The sequence below is a fragment of the Passer domesticus genome, chromosome 1 (genome assembly GCF_036417665.1).
Source record: "Passer domesticus isolate bPasDom1 chromosome 1, bPasDom1.hap1, whole genome shotgun sequence".
Taxonomy (NCBI): domain Eukaryota; kingdom Metazoa; phylum Chordata; class Aves; order Passeriformes; family Passeridae; genus Passer; species Passer domesticus.
The window spans coordinates 18,581,921-18,603,440 of NC_087474.1; the positions used below are offsets into that span (position 1 = coordinate 18,581,921).

General features: G+C 36.1%; 1 protein-coding gene across 1 annotated transcript in view; it reads right to left on the minus strand.

The window, feature by feature from the left end:
- Window positions 1–318: 318 nt before the first annotated feature.
- Window positions 319–21,520, minus strand: part of MALRD1 (MAM and LDL receptor class A domain containing 1) — a 235,211-nt gene continuing 214,009 nt past the window's right edge. Inside the window, exons 37-41 of the mRNA XM_064408462.1 lie at window positions 11,807–11,889; window positions 11,624–11,714; window positions 3,150–3,225; window positions 1,445–1,501; window positions 319–735 (exon numbers count right to left, since the gene is read on the minus strand). Of these exons, the coding sequence (XP_064264532.1) occupies window positions 634–735; window positions 1,445–1,501; window positions 3,150–3,225; window positions 11,624–11,714; window positions 11,807–11,889 (409 nt within the window). The 3' untranslated portion in view covers window positions 319–633. The remainder of the gene's footprint in view (window positions 736–1,444; window positions 1,502–3,149; window positions 3,226–11,623; window positions 11,715–11,806; window positions 11,890–21,520) is intronic.

Sequence of the window (21,520 nt, forward strand, 5' to 3'; positions counted from 1 at the left end):
TAGAGCTGACGGGAGGGAAATTTGGTCAGATATAACTGTCAAGGTTAATAATAAAAATATTTTTTAGAAATAAGTGTATATACTGGTGTGTCACATAGATAAATCGCATGCTGAGCCAATATCAAATCTATGATCCATGATCACTCTTGATTTAGTTTGATATGTTTCCAATTTTATAAAGGCTTTCTTTTGCTTCTGGATCTTGGAACACTAAAAGAGTCAGTTAAAATCCCTTTTTAATGCAAAATTACAGAAATATTTAAGTCATCATTTCTCAAATAATGGACATAAAATAATGTTTCCCAAACATAAGGAATCTGGATTGGATTAAATATTTTATTAACATACTGGAATTTGAACTGTATGAATGTAAAATGAATTCATAGTTATAATTATCAATCTTTTTCTTCACCAACAAAAATAACAGAAGACTATATATAATTATGGTTTACTTATGTATGGATTCCAGTTTCAATATAAATTTACTTTCTGAATGTAATTGTTTTAATAAGAGTTATCCTCTGATGAGTTATTAATTCATATTGCAAATACTACAGTATAATTACACACTTTCAGATTTTATAACAAATCTTTAGGCAGAGAGTTATGATCACTATTGATCCTGAGTTGTGCTTAAGTTTTCAAGGAGCGGCATAATTTCTCCATGTCTTCTGCTGCTACACCATAGAGAGGATTCGGAAAAGAAGTAGTATTCACATTTTCATTAAATGGATACTAAAAGAAAAAAGATAGAATGAAATTTAAAATCCAACTGATTCAATTATTTTTAAAAATGCACATACAAATGTCTATAGATTCATTATAGAAGTAACATGTTAAAGAAAACTATAAAATCTCAAAACATTTTTAAACCTGACTCAGCTGAATAAAGTTAGTATAGATCCACCAAAACAATTACCTAATACATGCCCCTGACCAAGTCATTAAACCTACTTCTGCATCTGTTTCCACTGCTTTTTCCCCTTGTCTCCAGAGGCCTTGGTCCAATATACATTTAGTATTATTTTAGGCAATCTGTGTACAGTAGTGTAATTGCAGTGGGTCACTAATTTTGGTACGGGGCATTGTAAATTCCTTTTATTCAAGGCAATGGTTATAACATCCTTGATTGAAAAATGTATGAGAAAATAGATAATAAGGATTTCAGTAAGTCTAAACATTTTCTTGAGCATCTGCCCAGACTGAAACTTACTGATTTAGTGTATGGTGTACCAAGTAGCTATGAAGAGCAACACTACTAGAATTATTATTATGGGGTCCTTGCCAACCAATTCAGCCCCAATTATCTTTCTCAGATTCCTAGAGGTGCTAACAGTATAAGTAGCAGTACACCATTGACTTTAAGTGACATTTTTCCCTTTCCTCTGCAAATGAATTTCCTTTACTAGTCCAACACACATCCTAGAAATATATTATTACATACCTCATGCCATGGAGAAACACTGATTTGAACAGCAGATGAGATGGCATACCTAGGAGACTATAAAAAGAAAAAACTGCTTCAGAATATTTTTAGTGAGCTGAAAAGAATATATTCTGCCATGTGGCGCCTGGGTAACACACTCTATGGCTCCAAAATTACAAGGCAGTATTATGAGCAAGAGGAGACCTATGCTAAGCCCACATGATTTTAGTGTTCAGGAAGGTTCAGGAGAACTGTTCTTTATGAAGCTCAGAGACTCCCACAAGGGCATAACTTGTGAGTATGCAGCTGGAGACAAGAGCTTTTGCTCACATTTTGTCGTCTCTTTTGATTGATGATACACCATTCAGATTTAAGTCTCATCAGACTTGGAGAAAACTCATAATGCCTGTTTTCTTTTAAAAAGAAGAATTAGTGTAAACATGTATTTTCCCAGTCTTAGAGAAAATAGAGGAAGTTCTGGTACATGGCTGGACTTCAATCACAATGCCTGGGGCTGTCTTCCATGAAAATGTCTCTCCTGACTCTCTGCTTCTGTTTTTCAACTTGCTATTAAATGAAGCCTGTCAGGAATCTATTTTAACTAAAATAAAAATGTCCTGATGAATTGGACATGATTGTGATGGGAATATTTCCAACTTGGAGCTCTCACAAACTCCAACCTATAAGTGAATTCATTTGATCTAATGTCTCTAAAATCAGGTGTAAGGACCTTTTTACAGAAAGTAAATGGCTTGTCAGAGTTAATCCTATTCAAACCTGCAGTGGAATCTTATATTATTGACTTTCCAAAGGACAAGCTTTATTTTTTATTTCAAATCAAGCCTAGCTCTTTCAATGCTAATAATGGTAGTATCAAAATGAGAGCAGGAAGGATATTTAAAATATTTTTTTGGCTTTTTTTTTTCTTTTTATTACAAGGTTCATTGTCTTTTTTTAAATTATAAACAAAATATCAGAGATACATTAATTTTAATTCTTGTTAAATTTAAGACATGATTTTTATTTATCATTCTAATTTGATAATTAAATCTTGCCTTTAATTCTTTTGCTGCAATATGTTCACGTTTAAATACATAATTTTTTTCAAAAATTTCTTTGTTGCTCTATCAATTTCTTAATACTGATCAGAAAAGGGTACTAGGGAAATGTGTGGCCAGTTGCTTGTTTAGTGTCAAGGTGAATTTTACAGTGATGGGAATTGTGATGTATGTTTAAGGTACTGGGGAGGACAAAAAACTCTTTTATTAAAGTTAAGTGAGTGTGCAAAGGCAACTTGGTTGCCAAATCATGCATTTTGTGTTTTTATTGTTGTTGATGTGTTTCTTTTGTTGTGTGTTTGTTTGTAGGATGGTTTTTCTTGGTTTTTTGTTTGTTTGTTTATTTTCCAGATACAAAAGGAGACGAGTCCCAGTGAGTTTATTCTTATCTGAGTGTGGGTAAATATTTAATCCAAACCACTTTTTTTCCTCCAAATCATCAGGCCATAGTCATGATAATTATAAACACTGAGATGTTGTCAAAACTGAGCTGATTTCAGCTATTACTATGTTTTGAAAATGCATTGGAACTGATCTGAATATTGAATAAATTTTTAATTATCACTTATTTTATTAAATAGCATTCTCTCAGGCATTACATTCTTTTAATGGAAAATTATTTGAGGACTACCTCACATTTTTCTAAACGTATAGAGACAGCTTACCTTTACTTTCCCAGATGAACTAAGACCTTTGTACAATGGATTGGCAAATGAAGAAATAGCAGTTTCCTGCGCTTTCCTTGGGAAGTCAAAAAAAAAACAAAACAAGTTACAAAAACCACTATGTCACACAGGTCATCAAAGAACCAAACAGATTAAAGTTCAAAAGACTTGAGTCCAAAAAAATAGGTGGCTAAATATATTTACAACTGAGCTCTACTGAAATGAATGAAATTAAACCAATATTCTGGATAAATAATGTCAAGGTTAAAATAACAAATTTTCATCTGTTGCTTAAAAAAATATATATGCTTCTATATGTGCATAGAACTATTTAGTCATTTATAAAATGCAGATATAGTGATATACATTAAATAAAACTTAAGATTACCTTAAAAGTTGAATTCCTATAATTTCTTTGCATGGGATGAGATCATGTTCTTCCTGTGTTTTGCTATCACACTGACAATTCAGTGATTAACATGGTCATAGGCTCCAAGTTCAAGAGTAACTTAGCTGTTTAATTGTTATAAGTACTCCTCTTTTCCAATTAATTGGGAAAGAACTTGCATTTTGGGTCAAAATCACCAACATCAGTTTTAAAGCTATACAAGCTTTTTCTACCCATATCTTTTGTTACAAAGGCAGGAATAGATAATCACTTGAGGTATTGAAATGCAAATTTTTCATTAATTAACACAATGCCTTAAATTATAATAGATTATTAGGACAAATTTTGCTATTTATGCTCATCTGGAGGTTTAAAGATATGCTTTCTTGATAGAGGTCTTCCCATGTCCCATTTCTTTCTGGAAGCACTTATGACCTGTGCTGTTAATCAAATTTTTCTTCAAAAGAAGAATGGGCATGGAACATGCTGCCTAGATCTGATTTTTTTTTCCCCTTATAGATAACTAGTTGTTAATATTCCACATTGCTTGAAATTACAGAATCATGGACTCATTTATGTTGGAAGAGAACTCTAAGATCACTGAGTCCAACATTTGATCACCACCTTGTCATCTGGACTAAGTGCCACGTCCAGCCTCTTCCACCTCCAGGTTTGGTGACTCCAGCTCCATTGGCAGTCTGTTCCAATGCTTAACACCCTTTTGGTGAAGAAATTCTTCTTGATGTCCAGCCTGAAGTCCCCCAGCACAGTTTGAGGCCATGTCCTCTTGTCTGGTCCCTTGTTTCTCGGAGAAGGGACTCACCCCCACCTGGCCACAATCTTCTACCTCAGGTAGTTATAGAGAGCAGTAAGGTCTCCCTTGCCCCTTCTTTTCTCTTTTCAAGCAAAACACTTCCTGCTCCCTCAGTTGCTCCTCATAGGATTTAATTTCTAAACTCTTCACCAGCTTTGTTGCTCTGGACTCTCTCCAGCACCTCAATATCTTTGTTATGGTGAGAGGCCCAGAATCATCAGAGCTGTTCCACTACTACATAAAAAGCAACAGATGTATTAGTTAAAATTACTGAAGAATGAAGCAGAAGCTAGTCTTTGCTTCTGAAGTGATGCATTTAGGTTTTTGGGTTTTATCCACAGTTTTTTATGTCTTGTGAAATAGGAATAGAAATCTGCATGTACAGTATTCTAAGAAAAAAAAATTCCCTAAAGCTTCCCATCAGTCTTGATGATGAAGTAAATTTTGTTGTGTTAAAAAGTGTTTCTATTCCAAAGCTGCTCCTGCAGGTGGTTGAAGCCGTGTCTCCCTAGAATCTGCTAGACAGGATCTGTGTTAATGGGGTAGGCAGGACAGAGGGAACAAGAGCAGTCACAGGAGCACAGCCCATTGGGGTGTTGGGAAGGGAAGCTGTTCCTCAGTGGGAGCCACACTGGAAACATATTGAATATTGCAAATAGCTAAAACCAGAATGGCTGCTTGGGAGGAAGACACAAGTAAGACACAGAAATATTCTACCTTATGAGTTAAATCAGTGCAAGAAACTATATTTGGATTTAAGACTAAACCAGACATGTCTCCCTAAAATTTTTCACAACAAGACTGTCAGAAAGTAATTGTTTCTAATGCCAGTCTCATAATTTATTTTGATTGCGTGACACAACAATGGGGAAAGCAGACTATTTGAACCTGTTAATTTTGTAATTTGATGTAATCTTTACTGTAATAAATCATTATATTCTGATTCATTTAGTTTGCTTAGTGAAGCAATGAAAGATTATTTATATGCTTACTGAGTGTATATTTGCATCACAGTTCTCCTGAAGTCCAGAAAATGTGTACAAAATTTATTTTTTACTCTAATATGAAAGCATGGCTCACAAAATCTAAGGCCAGAAGCAAACGCAGATAAGTTTTTAAGGAGTTTGGCTCTGCTTCAAACTAGTGCCCAAAGGGCCAGACTTGCATGCCTTAATTTTGATGCCTCATTTAGACATCACAAACCAACTGTAAGGCCTAAAAGCATGATATGGAATTAAGCAAATCAGTTCTCCTTAGAGTCAGTTGAGACACTTCCAAAGAGCAACACAGGTCACACAATTCTCACTGTGAACCATCCTCACTGTGCCAGTAGCAAATGTTAAGGACAGGGATTGGTCTGATTCTCTTTCATCACTCCATTAACCCGAGCAGATTGTGCAAAACACACACAGCTTATTTGGGCAAGAACATGCTGAGTACTTGGTCTCTCCTGAGGGCAGGAGAGTGCTGAACACAGATCTCCAGCTTCCTCTGCAAGGAGGAGAGCTAACCAGGAGGATACTGTGCCAAACTGTGGGCACCTAACAGAGTGCTGCCCAAGTTCTTCAACAACATGTTTTTGGTTAGTGTTCTTAGTGCTGAAATAGGTCCTGTCTATGTCTCAAGCAATAAAATTGAGTCCAGTAGATTTCAGGTGTCATCCCTGGATGACTCTAGATCTGAATCATGAAAAGCATATGTATCCCTAAGGTCACCGGACCTAAGGGATAATGGGAAATTTGGGATAATGGGAAATTTATGGTCCAAAATATGGGCACTGCTTGAATTTATGCACCAGAAACTTAGGTGGAAAATGAACTTTCTCAATTTCTCTCCTGTTCTTACTAACATTTTTGTCAATATTCAAACGTCACCTTGAATATACTACCTTATGTAAGTTATGCTACACATACATACACCATATATAATTATATAGATGCATACATATGAATATGTTTGTACAAACTTATATATGGCTACCCCTCTTTGTGCATGCAGCAAGCAATTATTTCTAAGGGATATCAATAGATACCCTTAAAATTTCTAAAATATTTTCAAATTACTTAAAAAGCTTTAAAGAATTTTAAGAGAAAATTTAATCACATGTTTACACAAGTGCTGTAATCTATTAATTGGATGAGGTAGTAACTGCAGCAAAAAAAAAGTAAAAATAAATAAAAGTTAAAAAAAGTAAAAAGAAAGTAAAAAATACTCAAATATGTGTGTAAGGTATTTTAGAGACTGGGTTTTCTAACATAACCAGAAATACCACAATAGGAATGGAGAGAATTAATCATCTTAGGTTGAGGTAACATTAGGCATAGCTTTGCTAAGCTCATCTGCATTCCTTAGTAGCAAAAACTACTGCCTTCTCAGAGGTTCCTCCACTACAATTTCACAAAGACAGGACGAAGTTTTATGCTCCACAAAATACCCACCAGTGTATAAATAGACTGCTGAGTAACATCGTTCTAGTTAATGGAAAATTAAAGTATCTAGATTTCAATTTTTTGGATGTGAGAGCTCATAATTTTTATACTTTTCAATATACCTTTAAAAGAAAAAAAAATTTCTTTCATACAGAGCAAAGATTCCTAGGAAATACATACTTGAGAAATGCTTATAATCTGATCCATAACAACAATGATGAAGTCTAGTTGATCAAAGATTTAATTACAATTGAGCTACCAATTACAATAATCCCTTAAAAGAATCTTTATACGTGTGCTAAAGCTGCAGTTCTTAACAGAAACTAAAACTCAAGATCTTAATTTCGAAAGGTTGTTTAAAATATTTTCAACTAAATTTAGGTTTGCTTAAGTAAGTATATACTTTGCACGTCCCAAAGAAATAGGAGGCATGATGCAAGGAGAGAAGACTTTCCAAAAGCTGCATCTGAAATAATGTACAGGTCACTTGGATGTTTGATTCAACTGTTAATATGATGTATGGGTTTCCTAAGTCTGTACTTTGTGCCTTTTGAGTCACTTTGGGGAAGTAATTTTTTTTATGAAATCACTCCTTTGCAACGTTCATCTTCATGATTTTGAAGGCTACAGACTACTGAGACTGGCTGTGCCTCAGCGTGCTTCCTCATGTTTCTGTGCAGTTGTTCCTATGTGTGATGATCATCAGATGTAACATTTCGGGAAAACTGAAATCTTCTGACTATAACACTCATCCTTCAGAACAGCAATACTCCACAGAAGAATGGATGGATTTGGATAGCAGCATTAGACTAGTACAACAATTCCCAAACAACATTTATGGCTAATGCTTCCAAATTTTGGTTTACTTTTTCCCATAAAACTGCACATTTTTCTCCCATTATACATGAACTGTATCTGTCTCTGTTCCAGTTCACAAGCTGAAAACGATTCACTAAATGTCATTGTGCTGTCATTCTGTTTATCTCTTTGGGATATAGGAACAGAGGCCCAGCCAGCAATGACCTCTGGCAGCCCCTCAGATCTGTTTGGAGAGCTTCCCTAGGAATACACCACCCGTTCCTTCACACCAGACCTCCAGAAGGGTATGGTCTAATTGCAGAAAGTCTGGCAACAGAAAATTGGAATCATCATAATTGTAAGTAAACCTTAACTATGGAGAAAGAAAAAAGTACTGAGCTTGTTTACCCTGAAGAAAGCAGCCTGTAAGGAGACATGACAACTGCCTTCAAGGACAGAAAAAGCTTTCTGCAAGGAGGAAGGGAATGATCTGTTACTGTCCATGGTGAATAGGAATGAACTTAAATGATAAACAGACATATCAGCAGTTAGAAAATAACTTTCTAACAGCAAACTTCTTTCTACCCAAGGTACCAATATAGCCTGAGGATGCCATCAAATTCATGTTGCTAGAGGTTTTTAAATGTGAACTCAGGAGTGATACAATTGAGTCTGTGATGTGGCAGGATGAAAAATGGCCTCTGTGGGCCCTTTCTTTCCATGATTTTCTATCATTTTAAAATGCTTTCTCATAACACCTCAGTTTTTCATTCTTTTACTTGTGTGGCAAGATACATTGTTATATGCTTTGGAAAATTTAATGTTCTGTGTTCATTAAGGTGGACAGAACTGATAATAACTGTGGTACATTGGCCTTGCAGTGGATGGCACAGTTCAGGAGCAGGAAAGAAGCAAACTGAAATGATCCAGGGAGTTTGACTGATTTGGGGGCAATAGTAAAAAGGCATAGCTTGGCTGGACAGAAGGTCACTTACTTTTCATACTCTCACATTTCAAATTACAATGAAGCATTAGAAGGCAGCTGCAAAAAAATGGAAACTAAAATGAAGTTTTGCTTCTATTTGGTCAAGGACAAATGTCACTGACAGAGCGGAGCATCTGGCAGCCTTCCCTTCTGGATTAGGGAACATCATCTCTATAGCACAAACAGGAATGAGAGAAACTCGCAAGCTTCTCTGATTTGGAGTTTCTATACAAAAGTTTCACATATCCCCATCTGGGGACTGGGAAGTATCTGACATATCTGAATGCTGTCATGGTAATGAAGTATGCTGCTTTTGTCTGTAAAGCTGCTTTTGTCCATTAGGAAGTAAACTTACATGATGACTTCCAGTAACTCCCACTCAGTAACAGGAGTGTTTAAAGCCTGCAGAACAGAAATTAAATTCTGCAAAGGAGAAGGAGAAAGAAAAGGGGAAGCAGGGCATCCATTCTAGGTTGAAGAGCAGATTAAGGCACTATTATTATTTCCAGAGAAGAAGAAGAGGGACAAATGTGACTTAGGTTCTCACTGTGGTTAGTGAGAAATTTCTAGCTGGAAATCACCTGAGGGGTACTCAGCCTACCCTTACTTCCTCCTACCTGGTTTTCTGATGGAAAAAAAAAAGAGTTCTATTGGACTCTTAAGCTTCTCCAGATCTTGTACACATTCCTATACTTTTTGCCCTGAGACTTAGACGGACATACACAACATTTTAAGATGTTGTGGGAGATAACACCTACAACTCCTAATGTGCCTCTGGAGAACCATCTGCCAGTACCTGCATGGGTGGGTCTATACAGTAAAGCAAGGGGACACTAACAGAAATTACCTAAAAATAGCTAGCAAAATAATTTATTAAAAGGTAGTAAATATGGCCTCAAGCACGTGAAAGCTTCCCTAGAGTGACTCTAGTGCCTAATGGCTTTAAGAAAACAACATGGCTCAGGAGGGCTAAAAGCAGACACAAATGGAAATTAACTGTAGGAAACTATCATTTATGTGCCAGTAAAATCCTCTCATTCATCAAATCCCTTAAAAAAATCAGGAGTAAAATCTCATGCCTCTGTGTGGTGCTGTCACATTGTACATTTTACAGACTTATGCAAACACAAGTCACTTCTTATTAAAAAGTGTTATCCTAAAGATCCAAACTTCAGTACGTTAACATTGGCTGCATTTTGACTAGTCTCTTCTGATTACTGAGTAAGCAGCTCAGGAATAATTTGCCATAATTTACTACTATATTTCCAGCTGTGATTTTTGTATACCAAAACATGGTAGGCACTAGGTAGCTGAAGAAGAAGAGCCTGGATGAATTTAGCTTCTCAAATTCAAAATTTCAGGTTCCATTGTTTTAACAATTTCAAACAAACTGCCATTTATCAGCTAGATTATCTTTTAGCCAGATGCCTATAAAAGCATTTTGACTTACATGTTAAGTTGACTGTGATTTAAAACAAGGAAAATAAAAAAAAATATTTGTAGTATGGGCAAAATGGTTTGACAATCTCAGTTTCTAATAGACAAAATTTGTAGTCACAAAAGTTTCCATTACTATAATAACTTACCTTTCTGGAAGCTTTAGTGAAAACAATCAAGACCAGAATAAGCTTTGTTTTGTAAGCTTGTTTAATCCTCTCTTTCACAGCTCTGGTTCTCTGCATATCAGGGCTGTGGTGTATTCTTAGAGCCACACTAAGAAGATCCTCATTCATCCCTCTTTTATACTTAATAGTATCATATTGCTTAGCATCATATTGCAAGAGGGTACAAAAAAGACTGCTTTTTTTTTGGGTAGCATAATTAATTATAAGAAACAAAAAAATATTCCTTAAATATAGATCTATGGTAAAAGAGATGTGAATGGTAGTGCAGTAATCTTTGAGTAGATATTTATGAAAGAAAAACATAGAGGTAGTGTTGAGTGAGAGCACAGAAGAAGTAGTCTAACAGACAACAATATTTTTAAAATTAAAACATTAACAAACATGTTTTGAGAAATTAAACTCTTTTTTTCAAAGATAACTATTGAAATCACAAAAAGAAAAATGCAGCAGCTCTTACAATACAAGTAATCTTGCACTTCTGAAGTGCTTTTCCACATGTGTGCCTCAGCAGGTTGTATTAATGTGAATGAATTAAATCTTAAAGCCCCATGAAATCAGATAAGGAAGTGTTATTCCTGACTTAAAGAAGAGGAAGGAGATGTAAGGAAAGAAGGTGAAGCGATGCACTCAATTAACAGAAGCACAACCAATAAAGGTTTCTGCTTCAACATTTTGTTCTGTGTCCACAGACAGCTCTACCTGTCAGGGGAGCATGCAGAGATAGGAGACATGTCAGCAGCAATAATGTCAGGACAGGAGTCTGCACAGTTTAGTAGATACTTTGGGAGATAACAACATCCCCAAAGAGAGGAAAGTCTATAGTAGAGAACAAGTTTAAAGGAAAAGAGACAGCTTTGAAGATGAATTCTGGAGAAGAAAATGAAGGGTGAGGAAAATCTAACAGCACAAAAATGGACAAGGAAATGTGCAACAGGAATTGCTGAAAGGGAGGAAGGGACAGTGCTAGATACTTGCTGGCAGAGAAGGATCTAGCAGAATAAGTTGATGGAGAGGCAGAGAAGCAATACAGATCTTAGAGTAATATAAACAGGGAGGAGAGAAAAAGCAGAGATTATCGAAGGAAAGAAAAAGCAGAGATTATCAGAGAGATGACAGGAAGGGTTTGTAAATACATCTGTGAAATGCTGAATTGTCAGTTGAAAGCATGTCCTAAAAACCTTTAAATTGTATAATTTAAGAATACTCATACAATGCCACAATCAAAACATTCTAGGCAATCAAGCCATTGCTCATTTTTTCCAGACTGGGGCCTGCTAAGTTTGCAAAGTTTTTGTTGCAATATTTTCTGCTTAGTGTTTGATATGAAGACAGACTGTGGGGACATTCAAAAGCTGAAACCAACGAGCCTGGGCAGTTGTCCATTGCTCTGTGCCATATTTGTGTCTGCTATATGCAAAATAAAAGTTTTACTTACGTTTCTGGCACTTTCTTCTTTGAATGAAAATACAAGGCAGCAGCTGTAATTTTAATCAGTAAGAAACCAATACCCAGTCCAATCCAAATATCTGCAAAATCAGAGCAATCAAAGACAGAAATAAGAAAAATGAAAGACTCAAAGAATGAATTGAAAGACATTACTTTCTTTTTACAGACCTACCATTTTGTAGGAGACTTGAAGTTGGAGGCTGAAGAGGCTTAGCACTTATGTGGCAACGGTTTCCTTTCCATCCTTTTCCACATCTGTGAATAAAACAAGAATTTTTGAAGAAGGGAGGAGAAAGGATCATAAACAGTGATGAGCACAGAAGAAATGCCAAAGTTTTGAGCACTTTTGCCAGTGACTGAAGCTTTTCCAGGAATCACAAAGAGCAGCATCAAAGTTAATATAATAGAATCTAAGTGACAAATACACAAGTAAACTAAGAAGAGAGAAAAAAATAAAACTAAGTTCAAAGATTAGAATTTGCTTCCTTTTCCATAATGCCATCATATTATTCTCTCACAGCAAAAGAAATTTGATTAATTTCCATGTATCCGCCATGTAAGGGTTAAACAAATTTCTGAGTTGAGGGACTGGGATACTAATATAGAAAAAGACACACAATCAGAATATTAGAAAGACCTTTTTCTCTTGTCACCTAATGTGTCTCTCTCGTTTTTCTATTTTTTTTGTAAAGATGGTACCTCTCCAACAAATACCTTGTCAAAACCAAAGCTACACTTGAATGCAGCCATGTAAAATGATTCCAAAGTTTCTGTTTGGTAAAATTTGGTCTTGATTTGAAGTGACCAAAATATAAAATATCTGACACAAGCTTTGCTGTTTTGATTTACACTTGTTGCTTAATTTACACTTGTTGATTTTGTTAATCAAATCCAACAAAAAGGCCTATATCACTTGTCACTTTAATTTGCCTCAATTAAGCTTTTGTCTACTTGCTTTTATTGTGGCCTTCTGTCTCCATGAGAATGAAGGGACCCTGGACACCTAGGTGGGACACATGGGGAATCTCAAAATGGCTGCAACATAAATAGTTGTTAGGGGAACAGCCACATACTGACATCTTAATTTCAGGCACCCCAGATGGTGTTTGAACCCCATCCTGAGTGTATTGATGGAATGACTTCTACCAGCTTTCCAACTGTATGCGTGGCTGGTGATTTATGAGCTTCATAAATTTTAAACTTTTTTTAGAACGGTGTATCAGAAAGAAGTGATGGTAGTTGTCCAGTTTCAGTCCTACTAATATCAAATGCATGGAAAATTCCTTTCACCTATGATTTCTTTCTTTACAGTTTCATAAACTATTAATGTTGTCTGGAATGTGTATTGAGATGCTTGCTACCTCTAACACCATGATTTTTTTCCATAGTCACCACTTTTTAAGATGTAATTTTGAAATTGTGGTTTCTTCTCCTTAAATATATAGTATGAAATCTTACATATACACAATTAAATCTTTATATTAAGTTTCTTTAATTTGAATATGTGAGAGAGGACTTCATGCCATTTGCCATAGTTTAGCACAAGGTATTGCCCGCTGTCTTACCCTAGCAGTTGCACACTGAGTTAACTAGACATTTCAGAGGGACAGGAGTACTTCATTTTCCCAGAAAATGACTTAAGAGTGCTGGATGTAGGAAGAGGAAGGGTGGGGTGACAGGAGCAGCAAGAATCTGTAGCTGCAATGATAATTAGAATCCTTAAAGGATCAGGGCATGTCAGAAACCAGATCGAGATCTGGTTTCAGACATGAGAGGAAGGTGACTTCACCAAACACCAAAAGAGACTGATGCACAATTTATTGCAATTCAGTGTATGGTTAAAAATTTCTGGGCAGAGACTATACCAGGAGGGAAGTACCAGCCCAATTCGAATACAGTGGGCAGAGGGAGATTTTATTTAACTCATTTACACCACAGATGGGTTTTCTCTGGTTAAAGGATTACCTTATTCAAGGTTACTAATTGATGTACTAATGAATCCTAGCTTCAGAAATTAGAGCCAATGGCTTATTCTGACATGCTAACTCTAAATAATAAAATGGTATAATTTCAGCTGACAGCTCTGGCTGAGCTGGAGACCCATTGTGTTCAGTGACTGAAAATACCTGGTCTCTTCAATCCTCCTTCTTCTTCAGCATACTACCAAAAATCATGTTATTCATAAGCTGCTCTTTTGTGCAGACTGATGATCTTATAAAAATGTCAAATTGCAGCTGGGCTGACACCAAGCTCTGTGGATCCATGTAGAAACATTGCAATCTGCTGGTAATCACCCATCAAAAGAATTTTCTGATTGCTCTCAATTGTATAATTTCCTTTCTCCCTGTTTGCCAGATATTCTGTTGAACTAGATATGCTTTTAACCAAAATTGGCCTCTTTCTTGTCACTGCAGGACTTACTTGGCTGTAAAAGAAAGAATAAGAAAACAGATTTGCAGCTGTGCACAAGCACTAATCAGAGTGGTGAGCAGAGATACCATTTGCTGGTTTGGAGGCACCAGGACATAACTCACCTCAGAGCTGCAAAAAGGTAGTTCTCATGGAGCAGGTGTGTGTACTGGTAGGTAGGACTGTAGGAAAATTCTACTACACAGAAATATCTAAATATATCTTCACATGCTGTGTTTCCATTTATTGATGGAGCATTTCCACATATTCATGCTATGTTTGAATTGTGGGTAAAAAATTTAAGCATCTTTTAGTTTATCTTCCTATACACACAGATATTGTGATCAACAACTAACTCCCTTGGCTTGGCCATTCATTCCTCTTCAAATCTCTGAATGCTACATGACACATACCACTTAGGAATCTGATGTCAGACTATCAAGGTGTAATTTTAGCCAGTGAAATGATTTTTCCACTGTGTCCATCTTAGTTGTTATTGTAAGCAGCACTGACATTGGCTGGGGAAAAAAGAAAAGAGTAAAAACGGATAAAAGTATAGCAAAGATAATATCTCTGGAATTTGGTAATTTATAAGGACAAATTTAAAAGAACAGATTGATGGGGAAAATGTTGTAAAGCATGAAGCATGGGGACTATTTTATAGGGAGAGGGAGGAGTGAAGGCAAAAAAGATGAAGATAGTAAAAACAGCATAGCTAATCCTTAAAGACCAGGATGGAAAAGGAATGCTGAACAACAAATAAATTGAAGAGTGAGTATATAAGTTGGTTAGGTGCTCCCACATGCATCTTCACATATTAATTTATTTGTTATTTTTTAACTGTGATAGGGAATCTTAGCGATTGGCTCTGTTACTGAGGTAAAATATAAGACTCTCAGAAAAATCTCAGATACAATTTGGAGATTCATTCAACCCGTTATCAGACTTATTTTTTCATTACTCACAAAATTCCATCTTCTCAAGTAAAAAAAAAAAAAAAAAGACAAGTGAAAGTACGAGTTACAGCTAGTTTAGAAGCCTGCAGCTTTCAGTGAGGCTCCAAGAAAAACTTGGGAAAATTGCTCATTAATGGCTCTCAGCTGATACAAACATTGCCTCTGGCTTTTAATGATGCCAAGCTTTTTTGTTCCCGGAATAGAGGGAAACTTATCTTAAATATTCAAAACAATCTTGCTTCATAGATGTCTTGCAAGATTTTGTTCCTTTTATATCTATCATCTCTAGAAACTCTAGCTGACTACAGTGATAGCTGTGGTGGAGAAATCTGTAACTTGAGAGAAAAGGATAGAATGAGATTGCTGGCACCAATATCTGCCAATAACTTAGATTAGAGAAGAAGATAACAGTTCTAGACCATGAATGTAACTAAAATAGAAATAGCTTTTATCAAACTATTCCAGTTATTTCACTGTACTAGAAAGCTGAGGAGTACTTTCAAAACAAACAAATATTTTAGGCATGATCTTCTATAGGATAGTTGGAGATTTTGCTAAGGAATGCAGAATGAAAATCTTTTACAGGTTTGAAAATGCTATATCACTATATATTATTTTATATTTAACAAAATCCAGAAACTATTGCAGCAATAGCCAACCAATCAATCTAGTTGGTTAGAAGCTATGCAAAACTTGCAGGACAAACCCAGAACCTATCATCCTTAAGAAATGAGATACATGTACCCCTTTCTCTGAGTCTGACTCTCCATGGCTTTCTGCCTGTGCAGTCCTTTGCAGCTGTGTTGTTGTGTGGGTATTGAAAAGATATTCTTCTCATCTAGTGACATTTCCTGTAGGCTTCACACTCTGTCCAATGCATGAAGTACTGGACAGTTGATAAAAAACTGGAAGAGTCCCTCTTTTCATTGAGGAATAAGATAAAAGTATTGGGGGAAAAGGGTGTCAAGAACAATCATGGTATTTACTGTGTTTTGAGGAGATGGATGAGGATTCCCTAGGTGTTTGTACTGAGGGCAAACAATACACAATCCTATGCTTTTGCAATCTCAAAAAAATGGTCTCAACCCCCAGACTTCTTCATTTGACTGTTACTGCAAAACTGTATCAGTGAATAACAGTAATAATACCAGGTATCTTTATAGGAAATCAAGTCAAACTTCACCTTGGTACTGTGCAATCCTTGAGACAATCAATCCTGAAGAGAACATTGATTACTCTAACAGCACCAGGTCGGAGCAGCCTTTGCATGCACCCAAGAGATGACTCCCTTGAAGTCCAGATAATGAAGCAGAACACTTAACTACCCATCCACTGCTGAGCATGGACTGTACTTCTGGGAGGCTGATATGTTGTTTCTTCACAGTCACAATTAGTTTTCTCCCTGATGAGAGCAGCCAGGGATATGCCAATGCTGTTATGGTGTAAGGACCTTAAGGATTACAGATCAACCATGTCTTCTCGGCTATATGTTAAATCTTCATTAGCAGGGTAATGGGAATTTTGAAGAGCTTCCTTAATAATCCTCTTCTGCTATTTTATTTTTAAGACAGACAATTCTGAAAAGACTGAATTTATCTCTTGAGCCATGAAGACGAAATTCCACATTATTTATGTACAATTAAATTCCTTGGACTAATGACATCTTGACTAATTAGCAGCCCACATTTTATAGAAGTCTTAAGCTTATCTGAAATACGGATATAGCCATTGAAATCCTTTTAGACAGGAAACTCCTCCTAGTTGAAACAGGAGGAGCAACGGAGAAAGACAGATGAAATAGCACTTGAATACTTCCATCCCAGTGCACATCCTAATCTATTCCTGCCTGACAAAACGTCTTCTGCTATTAGCAAGTTCTTATAGAAAAGTCACCCTGGAAGGCACAATGTTAACCCTTCAGATTTGCTTCCAGGATTTCCAACTCATTAATCCCCATATACATATTGGTAATGCAGAGGAAAGAACTTAGCACTGCCTGTGTTTCTGCATCTTGTGCCTGCAGTTGTGGCTTATCTCACTCAGAATGAAAAATAAGAACCAGACAAGGTGTCTGTTGTTTTCGATGTTCAGTCAAGGCATTTTTAATTTACAAGAACATGTCTGGCTAATACACTACTTCATTTCAGAATATCAAAGCACACCTCCTTTTCCCTATTTTTATCTGAAAAAATTGTTATACAGAAAATCTAATCTGTTATGCCTTGTGCATGTTCAGAATGACCAAAAGTTATTCAGCCAACTATTCAATGTACATGGTATTAGTAGTATCTAGATTAAGGCAGTAATGTGTGGATGATTGTAGCTATATATTCCTCTGTACTATTTGCAATATCCTTTAGAGAATGTTCTTATGAATCTTCTCCAATGCAGTGAGACAATACCTTCTGTGTGAGCTCAGATTTGCCATTGCCATGTTTCTGATGCATTTGCTGTTTATAATACATTGCATGGGGAACATTGCATGTGAGTGCTGACATTGTCTGAGAGCTGTGCCATGTATGCCTACATGCTGGACAGCTGCTGTATAGCAGTGCAGGCTGCTCCAGAAGTGGTGTTGATGATACAGGGGAAAAACCCCACCCAAACGACAGCTAGCTTCTTGTGACAAACAGAATTTACATCTCTTTGCTATATCAGTGTAGAAGTTTCTCTGCTCACTAGTCTTTGCGACCAATATTGTGCAAACGAAGCTTCACTAGACTCAATGGAAACAGCAATTCTTCATTCCATTATGAAGGAAGAAGCAAACTCTACTTCAGCAAAGTAGTTATCCTTTTGCACACACACACCAAAGATCCTCAGATGCTGTAAACTCACACTGGCACAGCAAGGAACAAGAGAGGAACAAGAGCTCCCCATAAACGGTCATAAAAGAAAGCTGAATAAACTTCTGAATAGAAATATATGGTGTGACTCTGTATGGTAACAAAGGCCTGGAATTTGAGAAGGTAGATATGGCTTCAATTCTGAAAACTGTTAAAATTCATAAGTGGCAAATACAAATGAATCAACATGAAGGAGAACAATACAAAGTATAAACAGATTCTAAAAGAACTATAAGTACTCTATGAAAAGATCTATGCATCCTCATAGATTATTCAAGGAAAGTAATGGCTCACTTTGTATCATAAAACCTGCAGTGTGCATAATGAGTAAGATAGAAGACTTTTGAGATTACAGTGATTAAAGTCATATGGCAGAGTCAGAAAAGATCAGATTTAATTTACACTGAAGATGAGTGGGAGCAGATATGCTGAAGGTAAACAAAATGATATATGGTAAATGGAAGAAAAATCATGTGTTGCTATCTTCTAGAACATTCAATCAAACTGAAAGGAAATACATCTTAAACTAATAATATGAGACCTATTTGTCACACAGTTGTTAGCTGACCTAAGGGAGTCCTTGCCCCACAGCAAGTCTTAAAAGCCAAGAACTTAATGGTATGTAGTAGAGAGAGCTCCTTTAATCAGAGAATTAAACTCTTTAGAGATTGCAGAGCCCAATGTGATAACTGATGGCAATTTGGAAGAAAATTCATATATTGGCATCATTATCTTTTATATGTATCTTTTCTCCAGTGTGTGCTGGGAGCTGCTCCCAGGTTCCTAGCATGACACACTGATTACTCACTGCTCTTATAACCACAGTGAGAGGTTCTAATTACAGCCTGGGTTGAATAGCAGAACTGTTATAAGGAAGGACGAGGTCAGTGTATCTAATTGCTTTTCAAAGAGAGACACAATGAAACTATGGTAACCAGTTTAAAGGTTTAGAGGGGGACTTAATTCTTCTAAGATTAAGCACCTGAAAAGGGAGGCACCTAGAGACATTTTGGACAAACTTAGACTAGGTGAAATAAAGAGACCAGTCCTCACTGGGTCCTTTACCATTGTCTGTAACAGTGTCACAATGAATAATTCTGACTAAATAGATAACATTTAGCTTTTTCACAGCTAGGCAAGAGGAAGAAAGCCTTAATGTTTGCAGAGAAATGTTGAAACAGAAAATAAGCAACTTCTGGTTTTAGAATAAGAGCCTTAAGAATGAAGGTGATTTTTATCCTGGACAGCTTGTGGATGACTTCTTGTTAGGTGCAGGCAAACCCTTTATTATGTAGGGAAGGATAAATTCCTGCTCTAATGCCTGTCATTTTGAACAGAGAGGTAGGAAAATTTCAGAGCAAATATTTCTACACTGATATTAGTTGATACATGAAAAGGCTTATATTTCATGGAGAATTTGAATTTAAATTTTAAACAAATTCTGTCAGTACCTGAAACTTGCCAGATCTGCCTGATTTCTTTCTGGATCCTAACCTAAACACTTCAGAACAAAGTAAAATGTTGAAGTTATTCTGACGAGAATTACACTGATTTGAAAAACAAATTATTATTTCCATAAATTCTTTCTGTTTCAGACCAGTGCCTGATAATCTTGTATGACAGAGTTTTTTTCAGGGTGTTTAATCCTATCATAAGGAAATGCAGAAATATATGGAAATTATTTGCTGTGACATTTGCTTTTTTGCCTTTAGTGTTTGATGAAATAGGCCCCAGCAGAGTTCATTGAAGGTGGGCATGTGACATGCACTGTGTTTTACAGCAGAGACTTGTTCAGCCACGGCAAAGAGGCGGAGATACATGTTTACAGCTGATGGCCAGCCCTGAAATCCACGGTTTAAACAATTACACTCCTTTTTTATGCTAGCTTTTCTCACCTTCTTAAATAATAGTTTTCTGATAACAGATTTTTCATTACTATATCACTGAGTTAAAAGCTCCTGTGGGACAAATTGTGAAGCTACTCCTGGCACTGAAGAAATGATTTGCTGCTAAATTCAGCAGGTAAATTACTATCACTTAGCTAGATAATAAACAAATTAAAAGTCTTAAGATTTCTTAAAGAAGAAATGAAAAAGTCCTTTTTAAAATTAATTTTTATAGGAAAAAAACCCCAGTATTTCAACCTACTTTACTTAAAGGTCAAACCACCAGCACGCATGTTGTTTAATTCTAACTGATACTGACATGAGACATCCACACAACAGAGAAAGAAACAACTTGAAACAGTGTAGTATGGGCACTGATCACTGATGTCTGCAGGTAAGAGTCCAAATTACAGCTGAGTCCTGAGTTTCAGCCCACTGCTTCTAGAGCTGTGCTTTGCAAAACGTGACCCTCAGAATACATGACTTTGTCCATAAAATAGTCGTATCATTTTAAGCCAGGCTTAGTCATTTTGTGAACTAGAATCAAAACATGGCATACTGTGAGCACAGGGCTGGCACCTTGTTTGCTGAGGGAAGGTTGGTGCAAGTACTGCAAGGCATGTGCTTAGCATACAAAGAACTTCACTTAGTGAGAAAAGTGGAAAAGTGACTAATCTGCACCTTCTCTTGTTCTAAGGAACCTTGGAGATTGAAGCTTTGCACATTTTCATTTGCCATATGAAGAGAGGCTACCCAAGACTTCTGTATCATTACAGCAGCACCTAAAAAGTGAAAAAAGTTCACACAAGAGATACACCTTAGCTTAAATCAGCTGACAGAAAAGAAGCAGTCCTTCATGCCAGCCTGCCTATCCATCTTGTTTCCAGTTCTTTCTTCCTCCTTTTTTTCTTTTTGTCCAATCTTACATGCCTTTCTTTCTTTCACCCTCTTATGTTTCTCTTCTATTCTTTCCCTCCTTCCCTTTTGCTCTTTGTGGAATATGAATTTGGAGCTGATCTTTGATTTGCTCTTGAAAAACACTCCAAGTAAGGGAAGAATATAGAGAGAAAGAGGGCAAGAAGAGAAAGAGGAAGAGAAACAAAACCTCTAGGAAACACGTTTATATGTCTGTGTCTCAAATATAGACCTTAGCTGCAATTTTTGAGGGCTAAATAGAGATTAAGGAATGACCTGACAGAAAGTCTGGCTGTGCAGCTGTATTGACAGCTGGTAGCAAAATTATTTTTCTTTCAAAACCATCACTGATTTCATGTTTAAGCAATATTAGGAAATAATGCAATAAATTATAGAAGAGACCTGTTCTTTTCACGGAAAATAAAGCTTTTCTTAAATTACAATGCTGTGATAGAACAGATAGGGTTCTCTACAAGTAGAAAACGTGATAGAAGATCTGAATATATCTACAGTGGCTGTAGTTTATCACAGACACCATCCTTTTATTGCTTTGTTTTTGCTAGATTATGGGTTGAGATTTTTGAGGTGTTTTGGGTTTTTTTAAAACTTTCTCTTTGTTTGTTTGCTTCTTTATTTGTTTGTTTTGTTTGTTAGGTTGTTATTATTATTGGTTAATTTCATTATTATAATTAATTTATAATTTATAATGTTATTATTATTGTTAATTTTTTGTTGTTTCTTTCTTTGGAGGTTTTTTGGGGGCGTTTGTTTTTTCTATTTGTTTTCTAATGTTTGGTCTTATTGCTTTTAATCAATAATACTAACTAACTAATTATTTTAATCAATAATACTAACTAACAGTACTACCTACTCA